We start from the raw sequence: 24,126 nt of genomic DNA, 5'->3' as shown, positions 1-24,126 counted from the left end.
CAGCCCAGTCGATGTTAATAGGGGCCTGTTAGGCCTTTTCCTGTAGTCCACGATCCGCTCCTTTGTCTTGCTCACATTGAGGGAGATGTTGGTGTCCTGGCACCACACTGCCAGGTCTCTGACCTCCTCCCTGTAGGCCGTCTCATCCTTGTCAGTGATCAGGCCTACTACTGTTGTGTTGTCAGCAAACATAATGATGGTGTTGGAGTTATGGGTAAACAGGGAGTACAGGAGGGGACTAAGCACGCACCCCTGAGATAGAGAGATAGAGAGATGGACCAACCTGAGAAGGAGAGGTATTTCTGTTTTGCAGTGGAGGAGTCGTAGAACTTGAGAATGTCCAGAACAGCCTGAGGATTCTGCTTCTGTTCCGATTTACTGATGTTAGACGTCTGGAGCAGTTTGGACCACTGCTCCGGCATGCCCTACACACTCACACACACACACACACACAGATTATTACTCAAACACACACACAGATTATTACTCAAATACACACACAAAGATTATTACTCAAACACACATACTCACACACAAAGATTATTACTCAAACACACATACTCACACACAAAGATTATTACTCAAACACACACACACACACACATATACGCCACAGACACACCCACAGATGAATCGTTAAACACACACACTTAGAGAAACAAAGACAGACTCACTGTGAACTCTCCTGTGACAGAGTCGAAGCCCACATGGATGGTGTGTTCAAAGTCTGACGGAGAGGAGATCTCTGGTCTGTTGTCCTTATCACGATCCTTCTTCCTGCCTCCTGACACACACACACAAACACACTATAATTAATATACACACTTCTTAACACAGCTTAGATGTCTGTGTGGTTCTGTATATGTGTGTGTGTATGTTTGTGTGGCATCATCATCGGCATCGGTCGACAGCCATGAGCAAGTGTGTTTGTGTGTGTGTGTGTACCTTTCTCGGAGGCAAATATGGAGATCATTTTACTTCGTTTCTGTTTCTCAGGAACAGAGGGGAGGGACCGAGAGTTGTAGTTGCCCGACACGGAGTCCTTGGCTCCGCCTCCTTGGCTGTTCATTCTGACAGGGGGGGCGGGGGGCTTGTCTTCACACACACCGCTGTCACACATCTACACACACACACACCTGGAGAGGGAGAGAGACACACACCGCTGTCAGAGAAAAAGAGAGACCTCTATCATGCCTTGGCACACCGACACAAAGTGAGCAGGTGTGTGTTTGGAGTGTGTGTGTCCGTGTGTGTGTCTGCGTGTAAGAGGGAACAAAGAGTGGATGAGGAAGGTACATGTTATGTGTTGTTTCCTGCTGTGTGTGTGTGTGTGTGTGTGTGTGTGTGTGTGTGTGTGTGTGTGTGTGTGTGTGTGTGTGTGTGTGTGTGTGTGTGTGTGTGTGTGTGTGTGTGTGTGTGTGTGTGTAATGCATTGCAGAGCAGAAGGATGTTTTCGGCTCCAAATAAGGTAAAATCTCCCGTCTGACACCTTTTCACCTGCACACCACAACCTCTTCCTCTCTCAGAGAAGAATGCGACAGAGTTCCCCTTCAAAAGGTATAAGGCACAGTGACATCATCACCATCAACAGGAAATAGCCTACATCTAGCTCACAGAGCTCTCTGACCCTGCTGTGTGTGTGTGTGTTTCCTGCCTTTCGATTTCCAATGTTTTTCTCTCCCCTCCACTAAAAGGACACAGTCAACATTCCACACTGTCGGAAAGAGATGCTAGCCTCCTTCTCCCTCTGTCTCTCTGTCTACAGCTTTGTATCCCTGATCAGACAGCATTCAGACATCAACAACTACATTAGCTGTCGCCAGCCTCTCCCCCTTTCCTCACCCCTCTCCCTCCTACTTACCCTTTCTGTCCTCCTCCCCTTTGCTTTTCAGAAGAGTAGGTCAACAACAGCTTTACTTTAGCTTGTAATATCCATGTGTGTACCTTATTACTCTCTCAGTCCCCGTCTCTCTCAGTCCCTGTCTCTCTCGGTCCCTGTCTCTCTCAGTCCCTGTCTCTCTCAGTCCCTGTCTCTCTCAGTCCCTGTCTCTCTCGGTCCCTGTCTCTCTCAGTCCCTGTCTCTCTCGGTCCCTGTCTCTCTCAGTCCCTGTCTCTCTCGGTCTCTGTCTTTCTATTTCCCCCCTCTCTCTCTCTCCCTCTCTCTCTCTCTCCAGGACATGTTATAACAGGCAGTCTCATTCCACAGCGGTCATAGACACAGCCAGTTCTATCATGCCCAGCAGTTCTTGCTCATCTCCATGGTTACGCCCTGCTCCAGCCCTGCCCAGCCTAGCTTGTCAGGCAGTGTATGTGTGTGTGTGTGTGTGTGTGTCAGGGTAATAATGGGGGTTATCCAGGCTGGGACTCGTTCCCTAGGAATTCCATTGCTCCATGGTTTGTGTTTGTTTGTGGGTGTGGGTGCATTTGTGTGTGTGTGTGTGTGTGTGTGTGTGTGTGTGTGTGTGTGTGTGTGTGTGTGTGTGTGTGTGTGTGTGTGTGTGTGAGCGTATGTGCATGCGTGAATTCCATAGCTCCAGGCAGAGGCACTTCCCTTAGGCCACAGAAACAAATGAATATCACCATCCTCTGATAGGCTGCAGGGAATTGTCACCATATTGCTTCGTCCCAGCAAATCTAATGTCTTTATATCCATAAGGGGGAGTGAACAAAAGCACACTTTGAACAAGTGCAGACTTCCAGGATAGGAGAGGGAATCTGAACCCACCCTCTGTTTATATATTGTAGGTCTACTCTCTCCGTTACATTCTGCTCTCTACGTTACATTCTACTCTCTCCGTTACATTCTGCTCTCTCCGTTACATTCTACTCTCTCCATTACATTCTGCTCTCTCCGTTACATTTTACTCTCTCCGTTACATTCTACTCTCTCAGTTACATTCTGCTCTCTCCGTTACATTCTACTCTCTATGTTACATTCTGCTCTCTCCCTTACATTCTACTCTCTCCGTTACATTCTGCTCTCTCTGTTACATTCTACTCTCTCTGTTACCTTCTGCTCTCTCCATTACATTCTGTTACATTCTACTCTCTCCGTTACATTCTACTCCGTTACATTCTGCTCTCTCCGTTACATTCTGTTACATTCTGCTCTCTCCGTTACATTCTGCTCTCTCCATTACATTCTACTCTCTCCGTTACATTCTGCTCTCTCTGTTACATTCTACTCTCTCTGTTACATTCTGCTCTCTCCATTACATTCTACTCTCTCCGTTACATTCTGCTCTCTCCGTTACATGCTGCTCTCTCCATTACATTCTGCTCTCTCCATTACATTCTGCTCTCTCCCTTACATTCTACTCTCTCCGTTACATTCTGCTCTCTCCGTTACATTCTACTCTCTCTGTTACATTCTGCTCTCTCCCTTACATTCTGCTCTCTCCCTTACATTCTGCTCTCTCCCTTACATTCTGCTCTCTCCCTTACATTCTGCTCTCTCCATTACATTCTGCTCTCTCTGTTACATTCTGCTCTCTCCATTACATTCGGCTCTCTCCATTACATTCTGCTCTCTCCCTTACATTCTTCTCTCTCCATTACATTCTGCTCTCTCCCTTACATTCTGCTCTCTCCCTTACATTCTTCTCTCTCCCTTACATTCTGCTCTCTCTGTTACATTCTGCTCTCTCCATTACATTCTGCTCTCTCCCTTACATTCTGCTCTCTCCATTACATTCTGCTCTCTCCCTTACATTCTTCTCTCTCCATTACATTCTGCTCTCTCCCTTACATTCTGCTCTCTCCCTTACATTCTTCTCTCTCCCTTACATTCTGCTCTCTTCCTTACATTCTGCTCACCGTTACATTCTAATCTCTCCTCTTTGTTTCTAGGGGAAACCCACTTCCTCATCCTGGAACTTCTAGAGGCCCCGAGGATCACACAGCCAAACTGACGAATCAGACAGAAGCAGGAAGCAAACATAGTTGACGTTGTTTACAGGAAGTAGAGTGAAACAGCCTTTTGTGTTCAACGTCTATAAAAGGAAATAGCTGACTGCACAGGACACACACACAGACACCTCCATGCCATGCAACACAGTGTAGACAATTCATTCATCCTGTATTCATTCATTCCAGCACACATCACACCTCAGAACACATGTCAGAATTCCACTTACAATGGTAGGCTCCATGTGATGCACACAGAGAGTGGTCGGCTACATGTTATTCTACTAGGTCTTTAATAATATGTTTATAGCCAGGCTATATCTCCACTATAATAATAATATGTTTATAGCCAGGCTATATCTCCACTATAATAATATGTTTATAGCCAGGCTATATCTCCACTATAATAATAGGTTTATAGCCAGGCTATATCTCCACTATAATAATATGTTTATAGCCAGGCTATATCTCCACTATAATAATATGTTTATAGCCAGGCTATATCTCCACTATAATAATATGTTTATAGCCAGGCTATATCTCCACTATAATAATATATTTATAGCCAGGCTATATCTCCACTATAATAATAATATGTTTATAGCCAGGCTATATCTCCACTATAATAATATGTTTATAGCCAGGCTATATCTCCACTATAATAATAGGTTTATAGCCAGGCTATATCTCCACTATAATAATAATATGTTTATAGCCAGGCTATATAATAGGTGGGTGTGATATCTCCACTATAAAAGTAGCTATATGGATGGGAGGCTGGGTGTAATATGTCCACTAGGCCTTAATGATAGGGTTACAGCCAGGGTATGATAGGTGGGTGTATGTCCACTATAAAAATAGTTTCACAGCTAGGCCTATGAGAATGGGTGCACTATATCCACTGTAATAAACGGTTTATAACCATGTGAAATGCAATATTATGTTACGTCCACTAGTGATTATCAGTAGCTAACTAACAGAAGTCCAGTAGTACGGCTAGTTTAAGCAGATAGCTGGATAGCCTAGCCATGTTGTAATGTGCGCCTTTTACTCACCAGTAAGCTTAACTAGGAAGCAATATCTCGTCTCATGTAAAACTCCTGAAACCCCGCCCCTCCTCCTCTCTTTGTCTCCGCAGTACACCGATCTGGCGCTGTGATTTACTTCAGATTTTAGCTAATAAACTGTAGCCGGTTATTCTAGTGCTATTTTCACTTGTTTTGCTGTCCTCTTCTGGAATTGGGCCCCGAGGACCGGAGAAAAGCCAGGATGACAGGGCGGAAACGGAACGAACCACAGACCAAGCCCAGACAGAACGGTACACTCGATTTAGTTTCCACGCCGGCGCGCCGGTTGAGCGGGTTTTTAAAACAGTGTGATGGTGGCCTTTCTCTGTCTGTACATTGATTTTGAAATTGTTCTTTGCATTTTTCTGGCAATTTCTTACAAGAGCTTTAGAGCATCGAAATACACATATCCAATCTACAGACTACATCTTAGTTAAACGCAGGTTTGTTATTACTATTCATTTATAGCTAAAGTGCCACCAACATTGATAAAGATCAACAGAGCAGGCCTGGGCCGAAAATAGTTGTATTCTGTAGTTTAGTAGAAAGAAAAAAACGTTTCAAATACTCGAGGTAGTCTAATATAGTTTATTTAGAGTTCCAACTAAAAGTCAACTATACTGAACTAAAATATAAATGTAACATGTAAAACGTGTTTCAGCTGAAATAAAAGATCCCAGAAATGTTCCATACGCACAAAAAGCTTATTTCCCTATTTTTTTTGCGCAAATTTGTTTACATCCCTGTTAGTGAGCATTTATTCTTTGCTTAGATAATCCATCCACCTGACAGGTGTGGCATATCAAGAAGCTGATTAGACAGCATGAACATTACACAGGTGCGCCTGTGCAAAAAGGCCGCTCTTAAATGTGCAGTTTTGTCACACACCACAGACGTTTCAAGTTTTGAGGGAGCGTGCAATTGGCATGCTGACTGCAGGAATGTCCACCAGAGAATTGAATGTTCATTTCTCTACCATAAGTCGCCTCCAACGCCACTTTAGAGAATTTGGCAGTATGTCCAACCGGCCTCACAACCACAGACCACGTGTAAACACTCCAGCCCAGGACCTCCACATCCAGCTACTTCACCTGCGGGATCGTCTGTGGAGGTGCTGTGGAGTATTTGTCTGTAATAAAACCCTTTTCTGTGGAAAAACTCATTGATTGGCTGGCCCTGGCTCCCCAATGGGTGTGCCTGGCTCCCAAGTGGGTGGGCCTATGCCCTCGCAGGCCCACCCATGGCTGCACCCTTGCCAAGTCATGTGAAATCCATAGATTAGGGCCTTATTTCTTTCTATTGATGAATTGTCTTATATGAACTGTAACTCAGTAAAACCTTTGAAATGTATGTATGTTGAGTTTAGATTTTGTTTGTGGAGTGGTTGAAAAACGAGTTTTAATGACAACCTAAGTGTATGTAAACTTCGACTGTATGTATGCATGTATATTATTTTTGTAACGGCTTTCTAGGTGTGGTGAAGGAGAGTCGGACCAAACTGCAGCATGTAGATTGCGATCCATGTTTAATGAAAACAAACGTAAATACGAATAAACACAAAACACTACAAAACAATAAATGTAATGAAAACCGAAACAGCCTATACTTGTCAACTAAATACAGCGACAGGAACAACGACACTAAGGACAATCACCCACGACAAACAAAGAATATGGCTGCCTAAATATGGTTCCCAATCAGAGACAACGATAAGCACCTGCCTCTGATTGAGAACCACTCCAGACAGCCATAGACTTTGCTAGATAACCCCACTAGCTACAATCCCAATACATACACACCAAAACCCCAAGACAAAACACACCACAATACAAAAACCCCATGCCACACCCTGGCCTGACCCAATACGTGAAGAAAAACACAAAATACTTAGACCAGGGCGTGACAATTTTACTGCTCTAGGGATATAATTATTGTTTGGATAACCTTATTTACGATTATTTATTGATTTTTTACCTTGTCAGGAGGAATGGGTCAAATTTCACCCAACTTATTGCGTGAAGCTTGTGGAAGGCTACCTGAAACGTTTGACCCAAGTGAAACAATTTAAAGGCAATGCTACCAAATACTAATTTAGTGTATGCAAACTTCTGAGCCACTGGGAATGTGATGAAAGAAAAAAAATAATTCTCTATTATTCTGACATTTCACATTCTTAAAATAAAGTGGTGATCCTAACTGACCTAAGACAGGGAATTTTTACTATGATTAAATGTCAGGAATTGTGAAAAACTGAGTTTAAATGTATTTGGCTAAGGTGTATGTAAACTTCAATTGTATATACATTGATTGTATATACATCACGATTGTCTTCGGGTGAAAGAGAGGAGGACCAAAATGCAGCCTGATGATTATCCATATTTAATTTAAGGAAACTTAAATGGAACAAAAACAACAAACCGACAAAAATGTCTCCTCGAATGTCTCATAATCTCCCCTCCATTCACTCTCCTCCAATCTGTCCAATAACTCCTCGACAATCTCAGACTCAACCCTCAACTTCGCCGACTGCTCCAAGTGCCCCCTCCCAATACATTTTTGGGGGTGCCTCTGGGGCTTTCAGCCGCGCTGCGGTGCTGCCTCCTCATACCCACGCCTCTCTGCTTTCACTCTGCCTTGGGGCGGCGATATTCCCCTGGTTGTGCCCAGGTTCCTCCGCCGTCCAGAATTTCCTCCCAAGTCCATGAGTCCTGCGATCGCTGCTGCTGCCTTTTACCACGCTGCTTGGTCCTTTGTTGGTTGGTTATTCTGTCACGTTCGTCGAAAGTGAGGAGACCAAAGCACAGCGTGGTGTGAATCCATTCCTTTATTGAATGACGAAAACCACGAAGAACACTTAAACAAAAACAACAAACGCAGACATAGATAATAACCCACGAAATACCCAAAGAAGATGGCTGCCTAAATATGGTTCCCAATCAGAGACAACGATAAACACCTGCCTCTAATTGAACCAATCTAGGCAACCATAGACATATATAAACACCTAGTTGATAAACAACCCCATAAACCTACAAAACCCCTAGACAGTACAAAACACATACATCACCCTTGTCACACCCTGACCTAACCAAAACAATAAAGAAAACAAAGAATACTCAGGTCAGCGCGTGACAGCGCTTTGGTCCTCCTCTCCTTCCACCGAAGACATCCGTTACACACGTGCCATTTACCACATACAGAAACTAAATGTTTTTACAGTTTAATTATAGGTAGCCCTTTTTCTTTTATTCCAGGCTTTATATAAATATTCCGCAAACGGAAATAGACAATGGACAAAAAAACATTTCAGTTTCTCCTCATGGCTAAGCCACATAATGCCAGGGTATATCTGGTGGTCTGTCTCCTCATGGCTCAGCCACATAATGCCAGGGTATATCTGGTGGTCTATCTCCTCATGGCTCAGCCACATAATGCCAGGGTCTATCTGGTGGTCTTTCTCCTCATGGCTCAGCCACATAATGTAAGGACAATAAAGTCAAGGTTTAATGTGTCCTTGTCCTCATAGGCTTTGTGATGGACACTCCAATACCTTGACTTTATTGTCCTTAAGCCATTTTTCCACAACTTTGGAAGCATGCTTGGGGTCATTGTCCATTTGGAAGACCCATTTGCGACCAAGCATTAACTTCCTGACTGATGTCTTGAAATGTTGCTTCAATATATCCAATATATCCACATAATTTTCCTCTCTCATGATGCCATCTATTTTGTGAAGTGCACCAGTCCCTCCTGCAGCAAAGCACCCCCACAACATGATGCTGCCACTCCTGTGCTTCACGGTTGGGATGGTGTTCTTCGGCTTGCAAGCCTCCCCCTTTTTCCTTCAAACATAACGATGGTCATTATGGCCAAACAGTTCTATTTGTGTTTCATCAGACCAGAGGACATTTCTCCAAAAGTACGATCTTTGTCCCCATGTGCAGTTGCAAACCGTAGTCTGGCTTTTTTTATGGCGGTTTTGGAGCAATGGCTTCTTCTTGCTGAGCAGCCTTTCAGGTTATGTCGATATACATTGGGGAGAACAAGTATTTGATACACTGCCGATTTTGAAGGTTTTCCTACTTACAAAGCATGTAGAGGTCTGTAATTTTTTTAATCATAGGTACACTTCAACTGTGAGAGATGGAATCTAAAACAAAAATCCAGAAAATCACATTGTATGCAATTACAATGTGATTTTTTGGATTTTTGTTTTAGATTCCGTCTCTCACAGTTGAGAGACAGAAGTTGCAAAGAAAAAGCCATATCTCAGACTGGCCAATTAAAAAATAAGATTAAGATGGGTAAAAGAACACAGACACTGGACAGAGGAACTCTGCCTAGAAGGCCAGCATCACAGAGTTGCCTCTTCACTGTTGACGTTGAGACTGGTGTTTTGCGGGTACTATTTAATGAAACTGCAAGTTGAGGACTTGTGAGGCGTATGTTTCTCAAACTAGACACTCTAATGTACTTGTCCTCTTGCTCAGTTGTGCACCAGGGCCCCCCACTCCTCTTTCTATTCTGGTTAGAGCCAGTTTGCACTGTTCTGTGAAGGGAGTAGTACACAGCATTGTACGAGATCTTCAGTTTCTTGGCAATTTCTCGCATGGAATAGCCTTAAAGAGTTTCAGAATAGACTGATGAGTTTCAGAAGAAAGTTATTTGTTTCTGGCCATTTTGAGCCTGTAATCAAACCCACAAATGCTGATGCTCCAGATACTCAACTAGTCTAAAGAAGGCCAGTTGTACTGCTTCTTTAATCAGCACAAAAATTTTCAGCTGTGCTGACATTGCTAAAGGGTTTTCTAATGATCAATTAGCCTTTTAAAATGGTAAACTTGGATTAGCTAACACAACGTGCCATTGGAACATGGGAGTGATTGTTGCTGATAACGGGCCTCTGTACGCCTATGTAGATAATCCATAAAAAAAGATGCAGTTTCCTGCTACAATAGTCATTTACAACATTAACAATGTCTACACTGTACTTCTCATGAATTCAATGTTATTTTAATGGACATCATTTTTTCATAGTGACACTGAACTTTTGAATGGTAGTGTACATATACAGTACCAGTCAGAAGTTTGGACACGCATACTCATTCAATGGTTTTTCTTTATTTTTACTATTTTCTACATTGTAGAATAATAGTGAAGACATCAAAACTACGAAATAACACATATGGAATCAAAAAAGTTTTTGTCAAATCAAAATATATTTTATATTTGAGATTCTTCAAAGTAGCCACCCTTTGCCTTGATGACAGCTTTGCACACTCTTGGCGTTCTCTCAAACAGCTTCACCTGGAATGCTTTTCCAACAGTCTTGAAGGAGTTCCCACATATTCTGAGCACTTGTTGGCTGCTTTTCCTTCACTCTGCGGTCAAACTCACCTCAAACCATCTCAATTGGGCTTGAGGGTTTTTGCGACTGCACTTGAAGAAACTTTCAAAGTTCTTGACATTTTCCAGATTAACTGACTTTCATGTCTTAAAGTAATGATGGACTGTTTCTGTTTGCTTATTTGAGCTGTTCTTGCCATAATATGGACTTGGTCTTTTACCAAATAGGGCGATCTTCTGTATACCAACCCTACCTTGTCACAACACAACTGATTGTCTCAAACTCATTAAAGAAAGAAATTCCACAAATTAACTAACAAGGCACACCTGTTAATTGAAATGCATTCCAGGTGACTACCTCATGCAGCTGGTTGAGAGAATGGTAAGTGTGTGCAAAGCTGTCAGAAAGACAAAGGGTGGCTACTTTGAAGAATCTCAAATATACAATAAATGTTGATTTGCTTAACACTTTTTTTGGTTACTACATGATTCCATTTGTGTTATTTCATAGTTTTGATAATTTCAAAGAAAAACCCTGGAAGGAGTAGGTGTGTCCAAAAGTTTGACTGGTACTATGTATGTATGTGATGGGATGTATAGACATTATGCGATAGAATATGCAGTATATGTGAAGAATACGTGGATAGAATAGTGTATATACAGCAATAGTTACATAGGATGGCCTTGATGAGAATACATTATATACATATGAAGTGGGTAAAACAGTATGTAAACATTATTAAAGTGACCAGTGTTCCATGTCTGTGGCAGCAGCCTCTAAGGTGCAGGGAAGAGTAACAGGGTGGTTGACGGCTAGTGACAGTGACTAAGTTCAGGGCAGGGTACTGGGTGGAGGCCAGCTGGTGATGTCTATTTAACAGTCTGATGGCCTTGAGATTGAAAAATAGCTTGTGTCTATCGGTCCCAGCTTTGATGCACCTGTACTCGCCTTCTGGACGATAGCGGGGTGAACAGGCTGTGGCTCGGGTGGCTGATCTTCCTGGCCTTCCTGCGACACCGGGTGCTGTAGATGTCCTGAAGGGTAGGCAGTGTGCTCCCGGTGATGCGCTGGGCTGACCGCACCACCTTCTGGAGAGCCCTGCGGTTGCGAGCGGTGCATATGCACATGGGTCACTTTAATAATGTTTAGTTACTGTTTTTACATACTGTTTACCCGTGTCTCACCCATACTGTATTCTAGTCAATGCCATCCTATGCAACTATTGCTGTACATACCATTCTATCCAGGTTCAGATATACTACATACTGTAGCATAAGCACATGGTTTGGAGGGCTCTTAGATATCTTAATATAGTCTAGAATTACATATGAGGAACATGGAATTAGTTCAACATTAGAGTAGACCACTTTTGCAGCTTCAAAATGACTAACAAATATATTTTCAGAATGAGTGACATCAAGTTCTTATACGTGTCTAGTAACTTAGTATTACAACAGCAATATTGATAGGACTTTGGAAATGGCTTTAAATGCATAATAATGGAGTTATTACATAAGTGGAATAAGGAACGGTCACTATTCCTCATGTACAGTAGTTACAAAAACTCAGCTTATTGCTCTCCAATTCAAATGTGATTACCATAGTAATGTCAAAACATCCTCATAAAATGTTTCTCCCAAAGATCATTTGTTTTATTACACAAGAACAGTTTAATGTTAAGTGTTCAGAGAAGGCTAACAGTAACAAAATATGGCTAAGTGTTGAAAGGAAACTAAATATCCCAAAACTTCCTTCTTGAATCAACTGTAGACAAGGTAGGTTGAAAATCATGTTAGTTTGTATTCTGAGTAAACGGTTCCTTTAAAGATGGTATAGTGTGTTTAGAAGTTGTTTTGGCTAAGCATCCAACTTGCTGTTTACAATGTTTGAAAAACGGCTTTGAATTGCTCTGCAGTATGTTCAGGTATCAGAAAATGATTTACAGCTTCCAATCTTTTCAGTGGCACGTTTAAAGAGTCATACAGTAGTTGAGCGTCACCATTTATTTATACGTATCTGTACAAAATGTAATTGTTTAGACTTGATTATGTATACCTGTGGCAATGGACATTCAGGAGAATGAACATTTACTAAATGTTTCCGACAGAAATATATTGTGTAGATCCAATATGCTGTCAGATAGATTGGAATAGTACAGGAGTGTGTGTGTGCTCTATTCATATCTTCAGCATGCAGTTCCAGATACAGCCCTGCCATTAGTTGAAGGCTGCCAATCCAATAGTTTCAAGAAAGTACTCACTTCCTGAGATCTGTATTCAAATATTTGTAAAAAAAAATTAAAAAGTAGTTGCTTTCTCAGATCCATATTCAAATAGTTAACACAAGTAGGTACTCATAGTTTGGAAACAGTAACTTTGAGGTCTGTTTTTGGAATCTGTATTCCAATAGTTGTAGTCACCTCCAAAGTAGCTATTTGTTCACCCGGAGAGATTTTTACTTTCCACAAAGCAGTTAACAAATATTTATCCCAGTTCTGAAACAGAGCACACCTAACATCAGACCCTTTTGTTATGATTTCAATACCATCATTGAGCATGCACGCACACACATACCCAGACAATCAAACACACAGTTCAGTAGTACTAGTAGCAGCCACATAACTAGAATAACAGACAGCTGGAGACTTCAACAGTCCTTTATTAGGTGTCTACAGAAAACAGAAACAGTGAGAACTACCGGGGTGTGTTCAGAACACACAAGGTTTGGAAACTTCTCTAGAGACATTTGTGGGTGTATTAAGAGGGACCACAAAACTACAACGTCCCATTACTTACTATATCATTTTAGGCTGTGTGTGTTAGGATTCCCTACTGGCCTTATGCCCCCGTGTGCACTTGACCTGCTCACTCAGTCCCCTTCATGGATGTGAAAGCATTGGATTAATCATGGACTTGACTTTTCACCATGTTATAATAATATCTGACATGATTTTCTTCATACCAGTCCATTCCTTTTAAATCCACAAGGTGGGATGAAGGTACACACTTCAGGGAGAGGAAGAGGTATCAGGGTGTTGACAAGGTAGGGCTGTAGGAGGGGTGAGTTGGAGATGGGGGGTGTCAAGTTGAGAGTAGAGAAGGGTAGAGTGGAGTGTGGAGGTAAGTCTGTAGGAGGGTTGAATGGAATAGAGTGGAGCTGGAGGAGCATAGAGGTAAGTCTGTAGGAGGATTGAATGGAGTAGAGTGGAGCATAGAGGTAAGTCTGTAGGAGGGTTGAGTAGAGTGGAGCATAGAGGTAAGTCTGTAGGAGGGTTGAATGGAGTAGAGTGGAGCGTAGAGGTAAGTCTGTAGGAGGGTTGAATGGAGTAGAGTGGAGCGTGGAGGTAAGTCTGTAGGGGGGGGGGGGGGGGGTTGAATGGAGTAGAGTGGAGCATAGAGGTAAGTCTGTAGGAGGGTTGAATGGAGTAGATGTGAAGGGGGGCGGGGGGGGTTTGAATGGATTAGAGTGGAGCAGAGGTAAGTCTGTAGGAGGGTTGAGTGAAGCTGGAGGAGCGTAGAGGTAGGTCTGTAGGAGGGTTGAATGGAGCTGGAGGAGCGTAGAGGTAAGTCTGTAGGAGGGTTGAGTGAAGCTGGAGGAGCGTAGAGGTAAGTCTGTACGGGGGGGGTTGAATGGAGTAGAGTGGAGCATAGAGGTAAGTCTGTAGGAGGGTTGAGTGAAGCTGGAGGAGCGTAGAGGTAAGTCTGTAGGGGGGGGGGGGGGTTGAATGGAGTAGAGTGGAGCATAGAGGTAAGTCTGTAGGAGGGTTGAGTGAAGCTGGAGGAGCGTAGAGGTAGGTCTGTAGGAGGGTTGAATGGAGTAGATGTGAAGGGGGGCGGGGGGGGGGGGGGGGGGTTTGGCAGCAGCAGAGAAGTGTTTTCTGTAAACAGTGAACGGCCACAACTAGAATAGGCCTAGTTGTGTAATAGGAGTCTTTGACAGTGGTAAGGCAACTGGTCAGACTACACAGGACGTGAGGAAACCCAACAGGAAATGATGACATCAAACAGGACATGGCGAAATGACAAGCGCTACAGTGGGTTTTCCACTTTAGAAACAGGCTTCCGTCACAATAATCCTAATATAAAGAAATAACCATGCATGCACAACACGCATATGGAGAGCAGAAATAACCACTGGGATGCAAACTTTAATAAACAAAATAACAGTTCTTCCATTTTATAGAGGGAAATACTTCATACCGACCCATCTCTGAATACTTTAAAGAGTAAAAGCACGACTGCCCGATCATTATCATTATCAGGCTTGACTGAGTAACTGGGTTAGAGCTGTTAGAGTCATGGGGTCTGGATGGGACTTGGTGAGGCAGAGTCACAGTGAGGTTATTACTGAGTCATTACTTACTGACCAAGGCTTTTGCGCTGAGGTGGTGGTATGGGGGCTGCATAGTGTAGTAAACTGGTGTCCAAACACTGAATGGACCAGTCCCTGCAGGGGTCATTTCTGCAGGACCAGGCGACACACAGACGCACGAACACACACAGAGAAAAACAGAGAGAGAGAGGCCCAGGATGTGACTGTTTTTCAATACGTCATGCTCTACCGCTTTCTCTTCTGATTGGTCGAATGCCAGTTGATCCCCGCCCTGACTGACGCATCTCAGGCCTGCCAATGGATGCCCTCTCCGTCCGTCATCCCTCTGGCCCTCTACTTGAGGAAGCAGTCCAGTTTCCTCTGGATGCTTTCGAAGGAGTCGGCTCCCATGTAGTCCGCCTGGCCCGCCTCCCATCGCTGCCTCCTCTCCTCACTGGACACCTGGGGCGCCTGAGGGGGAGGCGGGGGGAGGATGATCTCAACCACACTGTCACAGACCTCCTCCTATAGGGGGTGGAGGGAGAGACAGGGTAGGCAAACAAGATGAGCGTCCTGAGACATGGAGAAATACTCACTAATACAAGGGTGACTGTCATGAAGCATTTCCCCTCAACCCAAAGCGTCGACCAATCAGCAGCTTCCTCTACAGAGAAACAGAACTAAGGGCAGGGGTCAGTGGGAGTGAAAAGCCAATCAGCTTCTTCCTGTTACCGTGGCAACAGCAATAAGCACATCCGGCCGGGTTTCTAGAGTTGAACTAGGGTGTCAGAAGTATAGCACTACATCGGTGACTACATCACCCTACTGCAATATTATTATTGCACTACATAGAGCATATGGTGCCATTTGAGACATGCCCTTCGATTACCTGTTTAAAGTATCTATGAGAGACAGCGGTTACCATGTCAATGACTTGCCACTAAAGAGGGTCAACACACACACACACACCATCAGCGACTGAAACCAGCAAATACTGTACTTAAACTTCTTTACGATTACACTGTACTCACATACACAAACTGTCCTTCAACAGTCCCGTCAAAACGCATACAGTGCCTTAAAGTATTCATAGCACTTGCCTTAATCCACATTTGGTTGTGTTACAGCCCAAATTCAAAATTGATTAAATAGATTTGTTTCTCACCCATCTACACACCATACCCAGTAATGACAAAATTAAATCAAGATTATTATTTTTTTTTACACCCCTGAGTCAATACATGTTAGAGTCACCTTCGGTAGTGATTACAGTTGAGTCTTTCTGGGTAAGTCTAAGTGTTTTCCACACCTTGATTGTACATTTATTTTTATTTTTATGCTCTGTCAAGGTGGTTGTTGATCATTGCTAGACAGCCATTTTCAAGTCTTGCCATTGATTTTCAAGCCAATTTAAGTCAAAACTGTCTAACTAGGCCACTCAGGAAAATACAATGTTATCTTGGTAAGCAACTCCAGTGTATATTTGACCTTGTGTTTTAGGTTATTGTCCTGCTCAAAGGTGAATTTGTATCCCAAGCAGACAACCAGGTTTCTCCTTATGGACTTTTCCTGTGCTTAGATTTATTCATTGTCTTCTTATCCTAAAAAAAAACCTAGTCCTTGCTGATGACAAGCATACCCATAACATGATGCATCCACTACCATGCTTGAAAATATGAAGAGTGGTACTCAGTGATGTGTTGGATTTCCCCCCAAACATAACACTTTGTATTCAGGACTAAGTTCATTCCGTCACAGCAGTTTTACTTTATTGCCTTATTGAAAACAGGATGCATGTTTTGGAATATGTTTTATTCTGTACAGGCTTCCTTCTTCACACATTGTGAATTAGGTTAGTATTGTGGAGTAACTACAATGTTATTGATCCATCCTCAGTTTCCTCCCATCACAGCCATTACACTTGAAATGTGTTAAAGTCCCCACTGGCCTCATGGTGAAATCCCTGAGTAGTTTCCTTCCTCTCTGGCAACGGAGTTAGTTAGGACGCCTGCATCTTTGTAGTGACTGGGTGTATTGATACACCAGCCAAATTGTAATTAATAACTTCACTATGCTCAAATGGATATTCAATGTCTTTTTTATTTTTACCCATCTACCGATAGGTGCCCTTCTTCACGAGGCAATGGAAGACCTCCCTGTTATTTGTGGTTGAATCGGTGTTTGAAATTCCCTGCTTGACGTTACAGATAATTGTATGTGTGGGGTACAGCGACGAGGTAGTCATTCAGAAATCATGTTAAAACACAGAGTCAATGCAACTTATTACAAGGCACATTAAGGACATTTGTACTCTTCAACTTATTTAGGCCATTAACAAAGGCGTTGAATACTTTGACTCAATACATTATTTTTTCATTTTTAATTAATTAATTAAACAAAATTCTAAAAACATAATTCCACTTTGATATTATGGGGTATTGTGTGTAGACCAGTGACAATCTCAAAATAATCCATTTTAAATTCAGGTTGCAACAACAAAATGTGGAAAAAGTGAAGCTGTGTGAATACTTTCCGAAATACACCGAACATATCTCTCAGGTCTTGTTATACATCTGTCAAGCTTCAGAAACCATTGTCAGTACTGGAGATCTTACGTACACACGCTATAAGGAGACACACACACACGCGCAGTACCTCAGTGCAGCCGGAGCAGAACAGTGCGTCTCCATATGAGTCTCTGAGAGCAGGTAGGACCCCAGAGGAGTAGAGGTTCCACCACTGAACCAGGAAGTCAGGGTGCAGGTCACCCGAGCCAGGTGTGAGGGTGTGACCTTTGACCTTCCCAGTCTGGGTGTCATAGGAGTAGTCCCATGGCTTCACCTTCCCCAGGAAGTGGACCACCTTAGCCTCATGACCGTACCTACAAACACACACGCCAGAGGTTGTAAATCAAATCACATGTTATTTGTCACATGCGCTGAATACAACAGTCGTAGACTGTAAAAATTCCCTGTCTTAGGTCAGTAAGGATCACCACTTTAATTTTAAGAATGTGAAATGTCAGAATAATAGTAGAGAGAATGAATTATGTCAGCTTTTATTTCTTTCATCCCATTCCTAGTTGGTCAGAAGTTTACAAACACTCAATTAGTATTTGGTAGCATTGCCTTTCAATTGTTTAACTTGGGTCAAACGTTTAAGGTAGCCTTCCACAATAAGTTGGTTGAATTTTGGCCCATTCCTTCTGACAGAGCTGGTGTAACTGAGTCAGGTTTGTAGGCCTCCTTGCTCGCACACGCCTTTTCAGTTCTGCCCACAAATTTTCTATGGGATTGGAGGTCAGGGCTTTGTGATGGACACTCCAATACCTTGACTTTATTGTCCTTAAGCCATTTTTCCACAACTTTGGAAGTATGCTTGGGGTCATTGTCCATTTGGAAGACCCATTTGCGACCAAGCTTTAACTTCCTGACGGATGTCTTGAGATGTTGCTTCAATATATCTGCACAATTTCTCTTTCATGATGCCATCTATTTTGTGAAGTGCACCAGTCCCTCCTGCAGCAAAGTACCCCCACAACATGCTGCTGCCAACCTTGTGCTTCACGGTTGGGATGGTGTTCTTCGGCTTGCAAGCTCCCCCCCCCCTTTTCCTCCAAACATAATGATGGTCATTATGGCCAAATAGTTATATTTTTGTTTCATCAGACCAGAGGGCTGTATGATCTTTGTCCCCATGTGCAGTTGCAAACCGTAGTCTGGCTTTTTTAATGGCGGTTTTGGAAAAGTGGCTTCTTCCTTGCTGAGCAGCCTTTCAGGTTGTCGATATTGGACTCACTTTATTGCGGATATTGATACTTTTGTACCCGTTTACTCCAGCATCTTCACTAGGTCCTTTGCTATTGTTCTGGGATTGAGCGGTAGGATAGCTGCGTGGTCCCATGGTGTTTATACTTGCGTACTATTGTTTGTACAGATGAACGTGGTACCTTCAGGCATTTGGAAATTGCTCCCAAGAATGAACCAGACTTGTGGAGGTCTACAATTGTTTTTCTGAGGTCTTGGATGATTTCTTTTGATTTTCCTATGATGTCATAAAGTTTGGGTGTATCTTTTGGTTGATATACTCCAAGATATTTAATGGATGAAGAGGTCCAGGTGAAGTTATACCTACTCCTCAGCTCTTCCTGTGGTGTATAATTATATACTAGGGCTTGGGTCTTGTGTATGTTATGCACATACCCTGAATAATTTCCAAATGTTTGTAAAACATCCATCAATCCAGGTACACTTGAGCCTGGGTCTTTAAGGAATAACAGAACGTCATCAGCATACATGCATATCTTATGTTCACTGCCTCTTATTGTTATTCCCTCTAAGGTTGGGTCTTATTGCCTGTGCTAATGGTTGGAGGTACAAGGAGAAGAGCGTGGGTGATAGATTACAGCCTTGTCTTGCCCCTCGCTCTGATTTTATCGTCCGTGTCAAATGTCCATTTATCTTTATTCTAGCGGTCGGACATGAATACAGTGTTTTGATGCACTGTATCACTTCTTTGTTGAAACCAAATCTTTCCATAAATTGGAATAGGTAATCCCATCCCACTGAATCAAATGCTTTTTCTGATTAATGTTGCACTTGTCTTATTCTGAGTAGTGGTCCCTGACATGTAGTGTTTTCCTTCTATTGTCCTGTGTCTGCCCATTTTGTATGAAACCAGTTTGATCTCCATCAATCAATTCTGGGATTATGTTCTCCATTCTTTTGTCTATTATTGATGCATATAGTTTATAATCTTTTGGGATTACAGATGTGATGGCCTCTCTCCAGTGCCTATTTTCCAGATTACTTTTAGTTGAGATATTGCTTTATTAATATAATCCCTACCATTAATTTAAAATTAATTTGCTTTATTAATTTCTTCGGTGGATATTTCTGAAGTTAGTCTATTATTTTGCTCTGTCCCAATTGAGGGGAGATTGAGTTCAAAAAGTGCTCTATTGTCTGTGCATCTGCCTTCTCTGGTTGCTTGTACAGATGTGTAATATGATTCAATTTAAATTCTGTATTTCATCCAATTTGCATGCAATCTTTGTTTTGGGTTGTTTTATGTTGAAAATGGTATTCTGTGCTTGTTGTTTCCTGAGTCTCCATGCTAGTAATTTGGTTGCCTTTGAGCCTGCTTCATAATATTGTTGTTTCAGGAACCTGAGCTTTTTCTCTGCTTCTCTATAAATCTGGTCAATTTCCTGTTTTACCTTTTGAATCTCTTGTAATATAAAGAGGGTATTTGTATTGACTAGGAGATCGTTCTAAGTTTCTTAATGTTTCCTGTATTGTCAGTAGTTTCTGTGCTTTAAATTTTCTTGAGAGATATATGATCTTTCCTCTAATTACCGCCGTAGCGTGGTGTGGTGGGCTGAGTAAAAAGTAATTTATACAGCTTTAATTTTTGCTTGTAAGCAGGAGGCTAGAATTATGGTCAGATTCACCAAATGGAGGGCAAGGGAAAGCTTTGTACACGTCTCTGTGTATGGAGTAAAGGTGGTCTTGAATCACCCCCCCCCCCCCCCCGTTGCACATTTAACATGCTGATAGAAATGAGGTAAAACTGATTTAAGTTTCCCTGCATTAAAGTCCCTGGCCACTAGGAGCACCACCTCTGGATGAATGAACCTACCATTAAAATTAGACAGATTATTTCTTTGTCAGTGGGCAAACGTACAAAATCAGCATGGGATCAAATGCTTTTTACCCCTCACTGTATAACCCCCAGCTGTATGTTATTAATATCGTCGTTCAGCCACGACTCACTGAAACATGAGATATTACAGGTTTTAATGTCCCGTTGGTAGGATATATGTGCTTTCAGTTTGTCCCATTTATTTTCCAGCGATTGAACGTTGGCTAACAGTACGAATGGCAAAGGCAGATTAGCCCCTCGTCGCCTGATCGTCACAAGGCACCCTGATCTCTTTCCACGAAATCTGTTTCTTTCTCCTGCGAATGATGAATGATGTAATCGCTGTTCTGATGTCCAGAATCTTTTTTCAGTCATAAGAGACAGTACTAGCAACATTATGTACAAAATAATTTACAAACAATGTGAAAAAACAAACAAAATAGCACGGTTGGTTTAGAGTCAATAAAACGGAAGCCTCTCAGCCATCCTAGTGTGTGTGTGTGGTTAACTAGGAGAGTGTGTGTATATGTACTGTATCTGCAGTGTGTGTTATTTGAGGGCAGGCCTGAGCCACTCCTCTCGTGAAACTCAACACCACACACCCTTTCAACTGACCTTGGCTTGGCTTATTAACACCAAAACAAGCACTCTCACTTTTCTCCCTCATGCTCTCTCTCCTGATGCTCTAGCTCACTCATTCGCTCACTCTCACCGACACACACATACACGAGGGCAGGAAGCCAGAGATTTGGAGCTAAAGTGTGATGTATGAAATAACTTCTACTGTGACAACATTGGAGTTTGTGTGTGTGTGTGTACTTACTGTTTGAAGGCTGGTAGATAGGTGTATATATGTGTGTGTGTGTACCTACTGTTTGAAGGCTGGTAGATAGGTGTATATATGTGTGTGTGTGTACCTACTGTTTGAAGGCTGGTAGATAGGTGTATATATGTGTGTGTGTGTACCTACTGTTTGAAGGCTGGTAGATAGGTGTATATAGCGATGCTGCTGAGGTTGTAGATGAAAGGCAGGTGTTTGGAAATGTCTGCTGTTGACCAGGTATTGAAGAAACTGTTCAGAACTCCTTGGTCCCCACCTAGAGAGAGAGAGGGGGAGAGAGAGCGAGGGGGTGGGAGAGAAGAGGGAGAGAGAGAAAAGGGAGAGAGAGAGAGAGAGGGAGAAAGAGTGGGTAGGGGGAGAGGTTAGACGAGTTATTTTAGGATCTATAGGAGCTTGTTTGCAGCAGAGTTTAAGGAAAGTCCATAGAGCGTTTATTGCACCACCCCGGATTCACACTCTTTGTGCCATATATTTAATATTGTACTGCAGCTGCTTGCTCTTGGCCAGGGCTTCCATCAAAAACACATTCACACCTCAATGGGACTCATATGGATAAAACACATTCACATCTCAATGGGACTCATATGGATAAAACACATTCACATCTCAATGGGACTCATATGGATAAAACACATTCACATCTCAATGGGACTCATATGGATAAAACACATTCACATCTCAATGGGACTCATATGGATAAAACACATTCACATCTCAATGGGACTCATATGGATAAAACACATTCACATCTCAATGGGACTCATATGGATAAAACACATTCACATCTCAATGGGACTCATATGGATAAAACACATTCACATCTCAATGGGACTCATATGGATAAAACACATTCACATCTCAATGGGATAATAATAATAAAGCACTCACCGTCAAAGCTGCCGTTCTCAGTGCAGTGTGTCATAAGGCTGCGGTATGTTTCATTGGACGGTTTAAAGACGAACACGCCTGAGTTGAAACAATCTGGCCAACCCGGATCAGGCGCAGCAGATAACTCCTCCCTCTCAAACAGCTCATCGATGTTGGACAACACCTGCGTACACACACACACAATATTGAGCCCTGAATACAGACTTGCTGTAATTTGTACTGAGTAAGGAGTGAGTGCGCGTGTGCTCACCAGTGTGTCTGCGTCCATAAACACACACTTGGTGTAGTGTGTGAGTGTCCAGCAGTGCAGCTTGGTGAAGGTCACTCCGAGGTCTGGTCTCTTCATCAGGGCCAGGTGGGCCGTGTCACCAGAGTCCAAGATATCCACCACACAAACCTCGTCATAGATGCTACTCAGCATGGCCCTGCAACACACACACACGGTTTGAGTTGTGTGTTACCTGCTCAGGTGTGGACAATACAAAACTAACAGAGACAAGGCCATGGGTGTGTCAAACACTGAACATAGATCATGGGTTGTGTGTGTGTGTGTGTATATATGAGTGCGAGCATGTGTTACCTGCAGGGCTCTGCTACGTGAGGTCCAATCAGAACCACCAGTTGTTTGGTTGTGTTATGGTTGCGTAGCGACCTCCCCAGAACCATCGCTCCTTTGGCATAGTTGTCATTTGTGGCCAGAGTCACATATGCTTGGTCTAATCACACACACACACACTTATTTGTAAATAACACTGGAACAGAAAGAGAGAACAGCTTCTTTCTGGCACCTGGACCCTCTCTACAAGGCTTATATCGGTACTTCAGCTAGGGTACCCATAGACCCTCTGCCCGTCCCTACCATAGACTAGCCCTATAGCTGACCCTCTACCCGTCCCTACCATAGACTAGCCCTATAGCTGACCCTCTACCCGTCCCTACCATAGACTAGCCCTATAGCTGACCCTCTACCCGTCCCTACCATAGACTACCCCTATAGCTGACCCTCTACCCATCCCTACCATAGAATAGCCCTATTGTTTACACACTGTACTATAACTGTAAACTTGTGGTGATAATGTCATAGGCTGTTCTGCACGAGCCGATTCCACTTGTGAGATTGACCACAGAGACAAGAAACGAGTCGTGTTTAAAACGAGTGATGAGGATTTTTTTTGCGTGTGATCTCTCGGGTAAATATTGTAGAATACAAGAGTATATAGCGAAAGTCCGTGTTTGATATATCCCTACGCAGAGAGTAAACAAGTGCACACTTCGGGATGGAAGAGAGAGGGAATTCAGCAATGGCCGAGCCGCACGTAGGCACAGACACTGCAGGACCGTAAACACAACAAACACACGATGTACTTTCAGTTTAAGTCATCATAATTGTTGCCTACGCGGATAACGTTACTTTAACGACGTCGCGACATAAAACTAGAATCTACATATAAATATGCGCATGCATCAAACCATATACAATCACATTGTTGCTGAAAGATGGCAACGCAAAGCCAATGCAATTTTCGTGTGACTCGGCTATAGCTTCAAACCATAATATAATACAACAGAAAATTATATAGCAACACTGTTTAATGGTTATAGGCTACTCCTGTCATCCTTATTAACCGACTGTCCGCTGTCTTACCCGCCATGGTCAGTTATTCGGTGTGGCCGTAGCTCGGAGGGTCTGGAGTGCTAGATTCGGTGAAAAACTGGAGTTTTTCGGTAGCAACATAGAGCTAGAAGACACAGCTGTAAAGAGGACGAAATCAAGTCAGGAGGCCATATTCGCGTCATGTGATCCGTGACAGCGCACACGCCCACCACAATAAACACACGCACGCAATTTAGAATCGAAATGTTTGCCAGTTTTAGTGATTATTTCAGTTTTATTATAGTTTTTAAATAGATATTTGATCTTAAGGATAAGCCTAATGATCATACTTGTTCACAAGAACGGAAATATAAAATAGGGGTACATAGTACGAATATATCAACATCAATCAGTATTATTTATGGTAAGAAAGAGCTTGCTAATTGTTTATAAGAGCAATTTCTCTTTCTTTGCTGCTGGCTGAGCGAGAGGAAACTATTAGTAGCCTAGCCTATGTCAATTTCAACTT

The 24,126-nt window shown here is 42.7% G+C and overlaps 2 protein-coding genes across 4 annotated transcripts in view; both read right to left on the bottom strand.

Moving 5' to 3' along the window:
* Window positions 1-5,191, bottom strand: part of LOC109884019 (serine/threonine-protein kinase PAK 2-like) — a 12,021-nt gene extending 6,830 nt beyond the window's left edge. The window contains exons 1-4 of one of the 3 annotated variants that reach the window (XM_031792661.1): window positions 4,962-5,191; window positions 946-1,136; window positions 675-784; window positions 289-425 (exon numbers count right to left, since the gene is read on the bottom strand). In XM_031792661.1, the coding sequence (XP_031648521.1) occupies window positions 289-425; window positions 675-784; window positions 946-1,120 (422 nt within the window). In that variant the 5' untranslated portion in view covers window positions 1,121-1,136; window positions 4,962-5,191. Of the gene's footprint in view, window positions 1-283; window positions 426-674; window positions 785-945; window positions 1,137-1,861; window positions 2,105-4,961 lie in introns of those variants that run through there. The other 2 variants (XM_031792659.1, XM_031792660.1) reach the window with 2 other exon arrangements.
* Window positions 5,192-12,960: 7,769 nt separating this feature from the next.
* On the bottom strand, window positions 12,961-23,824 carry LOC109884021 (glycogenin-1). The gene is made up of 7 exons (XM_020476025.2): window positions 23,649-23,824; window positions 22,584-22,719; window positions 22,254-22,428; window positions 22,004-22,166; window positions 21,245-21,371; window positions 17,287-17,512; window positions 12,961-15,156 (listed from the first exon to the last, which is right to left on the bottom strand). The coding sequence occupies exons 1-7, from the start codon at window positions 23,653-23,655 to the stop codon at window positions 14,986-14,988; spliced, it is 1,005 nt and encodes a 334-aa protein (XP_020331614.2). The 5' UTR covers window positions 23,656-23,824; the 3' UTR covers window positions 12,961-14,985.
* Window positions 23,825-24,126: the final 302 nt, after the last annotated feature.

Source organism: Oncorhynchus kisutch, linkage group LG16 (assembly GCF_002021735.2).
Source record: "Oncorhynchus kisutch isolate 150728-3 linkage group LG16, Okis_V2, whole genome shotgun sequence".
In the NCBI taxonomy this organism is placed as follows: Eukaryota; Metazoa; Chordata; class Actinopteri; order Salmoniformes; family Salmonidae; genus Oncorhynchus; species Oncorhynchus kisutch.
Note: the sequence above shows the minus strand (reverse complement) of the source record. Positions and strands in the feature narration are given on the sequence as shown.

What these genes read in the sequence shown, in the direction of transcription:
- LOC109884021 (XM_020476025.2), bottom strand. An exon ending in TTATGGACGCAGACACACTG is followed by an intron (nt 22,167 to 22,253) that starts GTGAGCACACGC and finishes GTGTGTACGCAG; the next exon opens with GTGTTGTCCAACATCGATGA. An exon ending in TGAGAACGGCAGCTTTGACG is followed by an intron (nt 21,372 to 22,003) that starts GTGAGTGCTTTA and finishes CTCTCTCTCTAG; the next exon opens with GTGGGGACCAAGGAGTTCTG.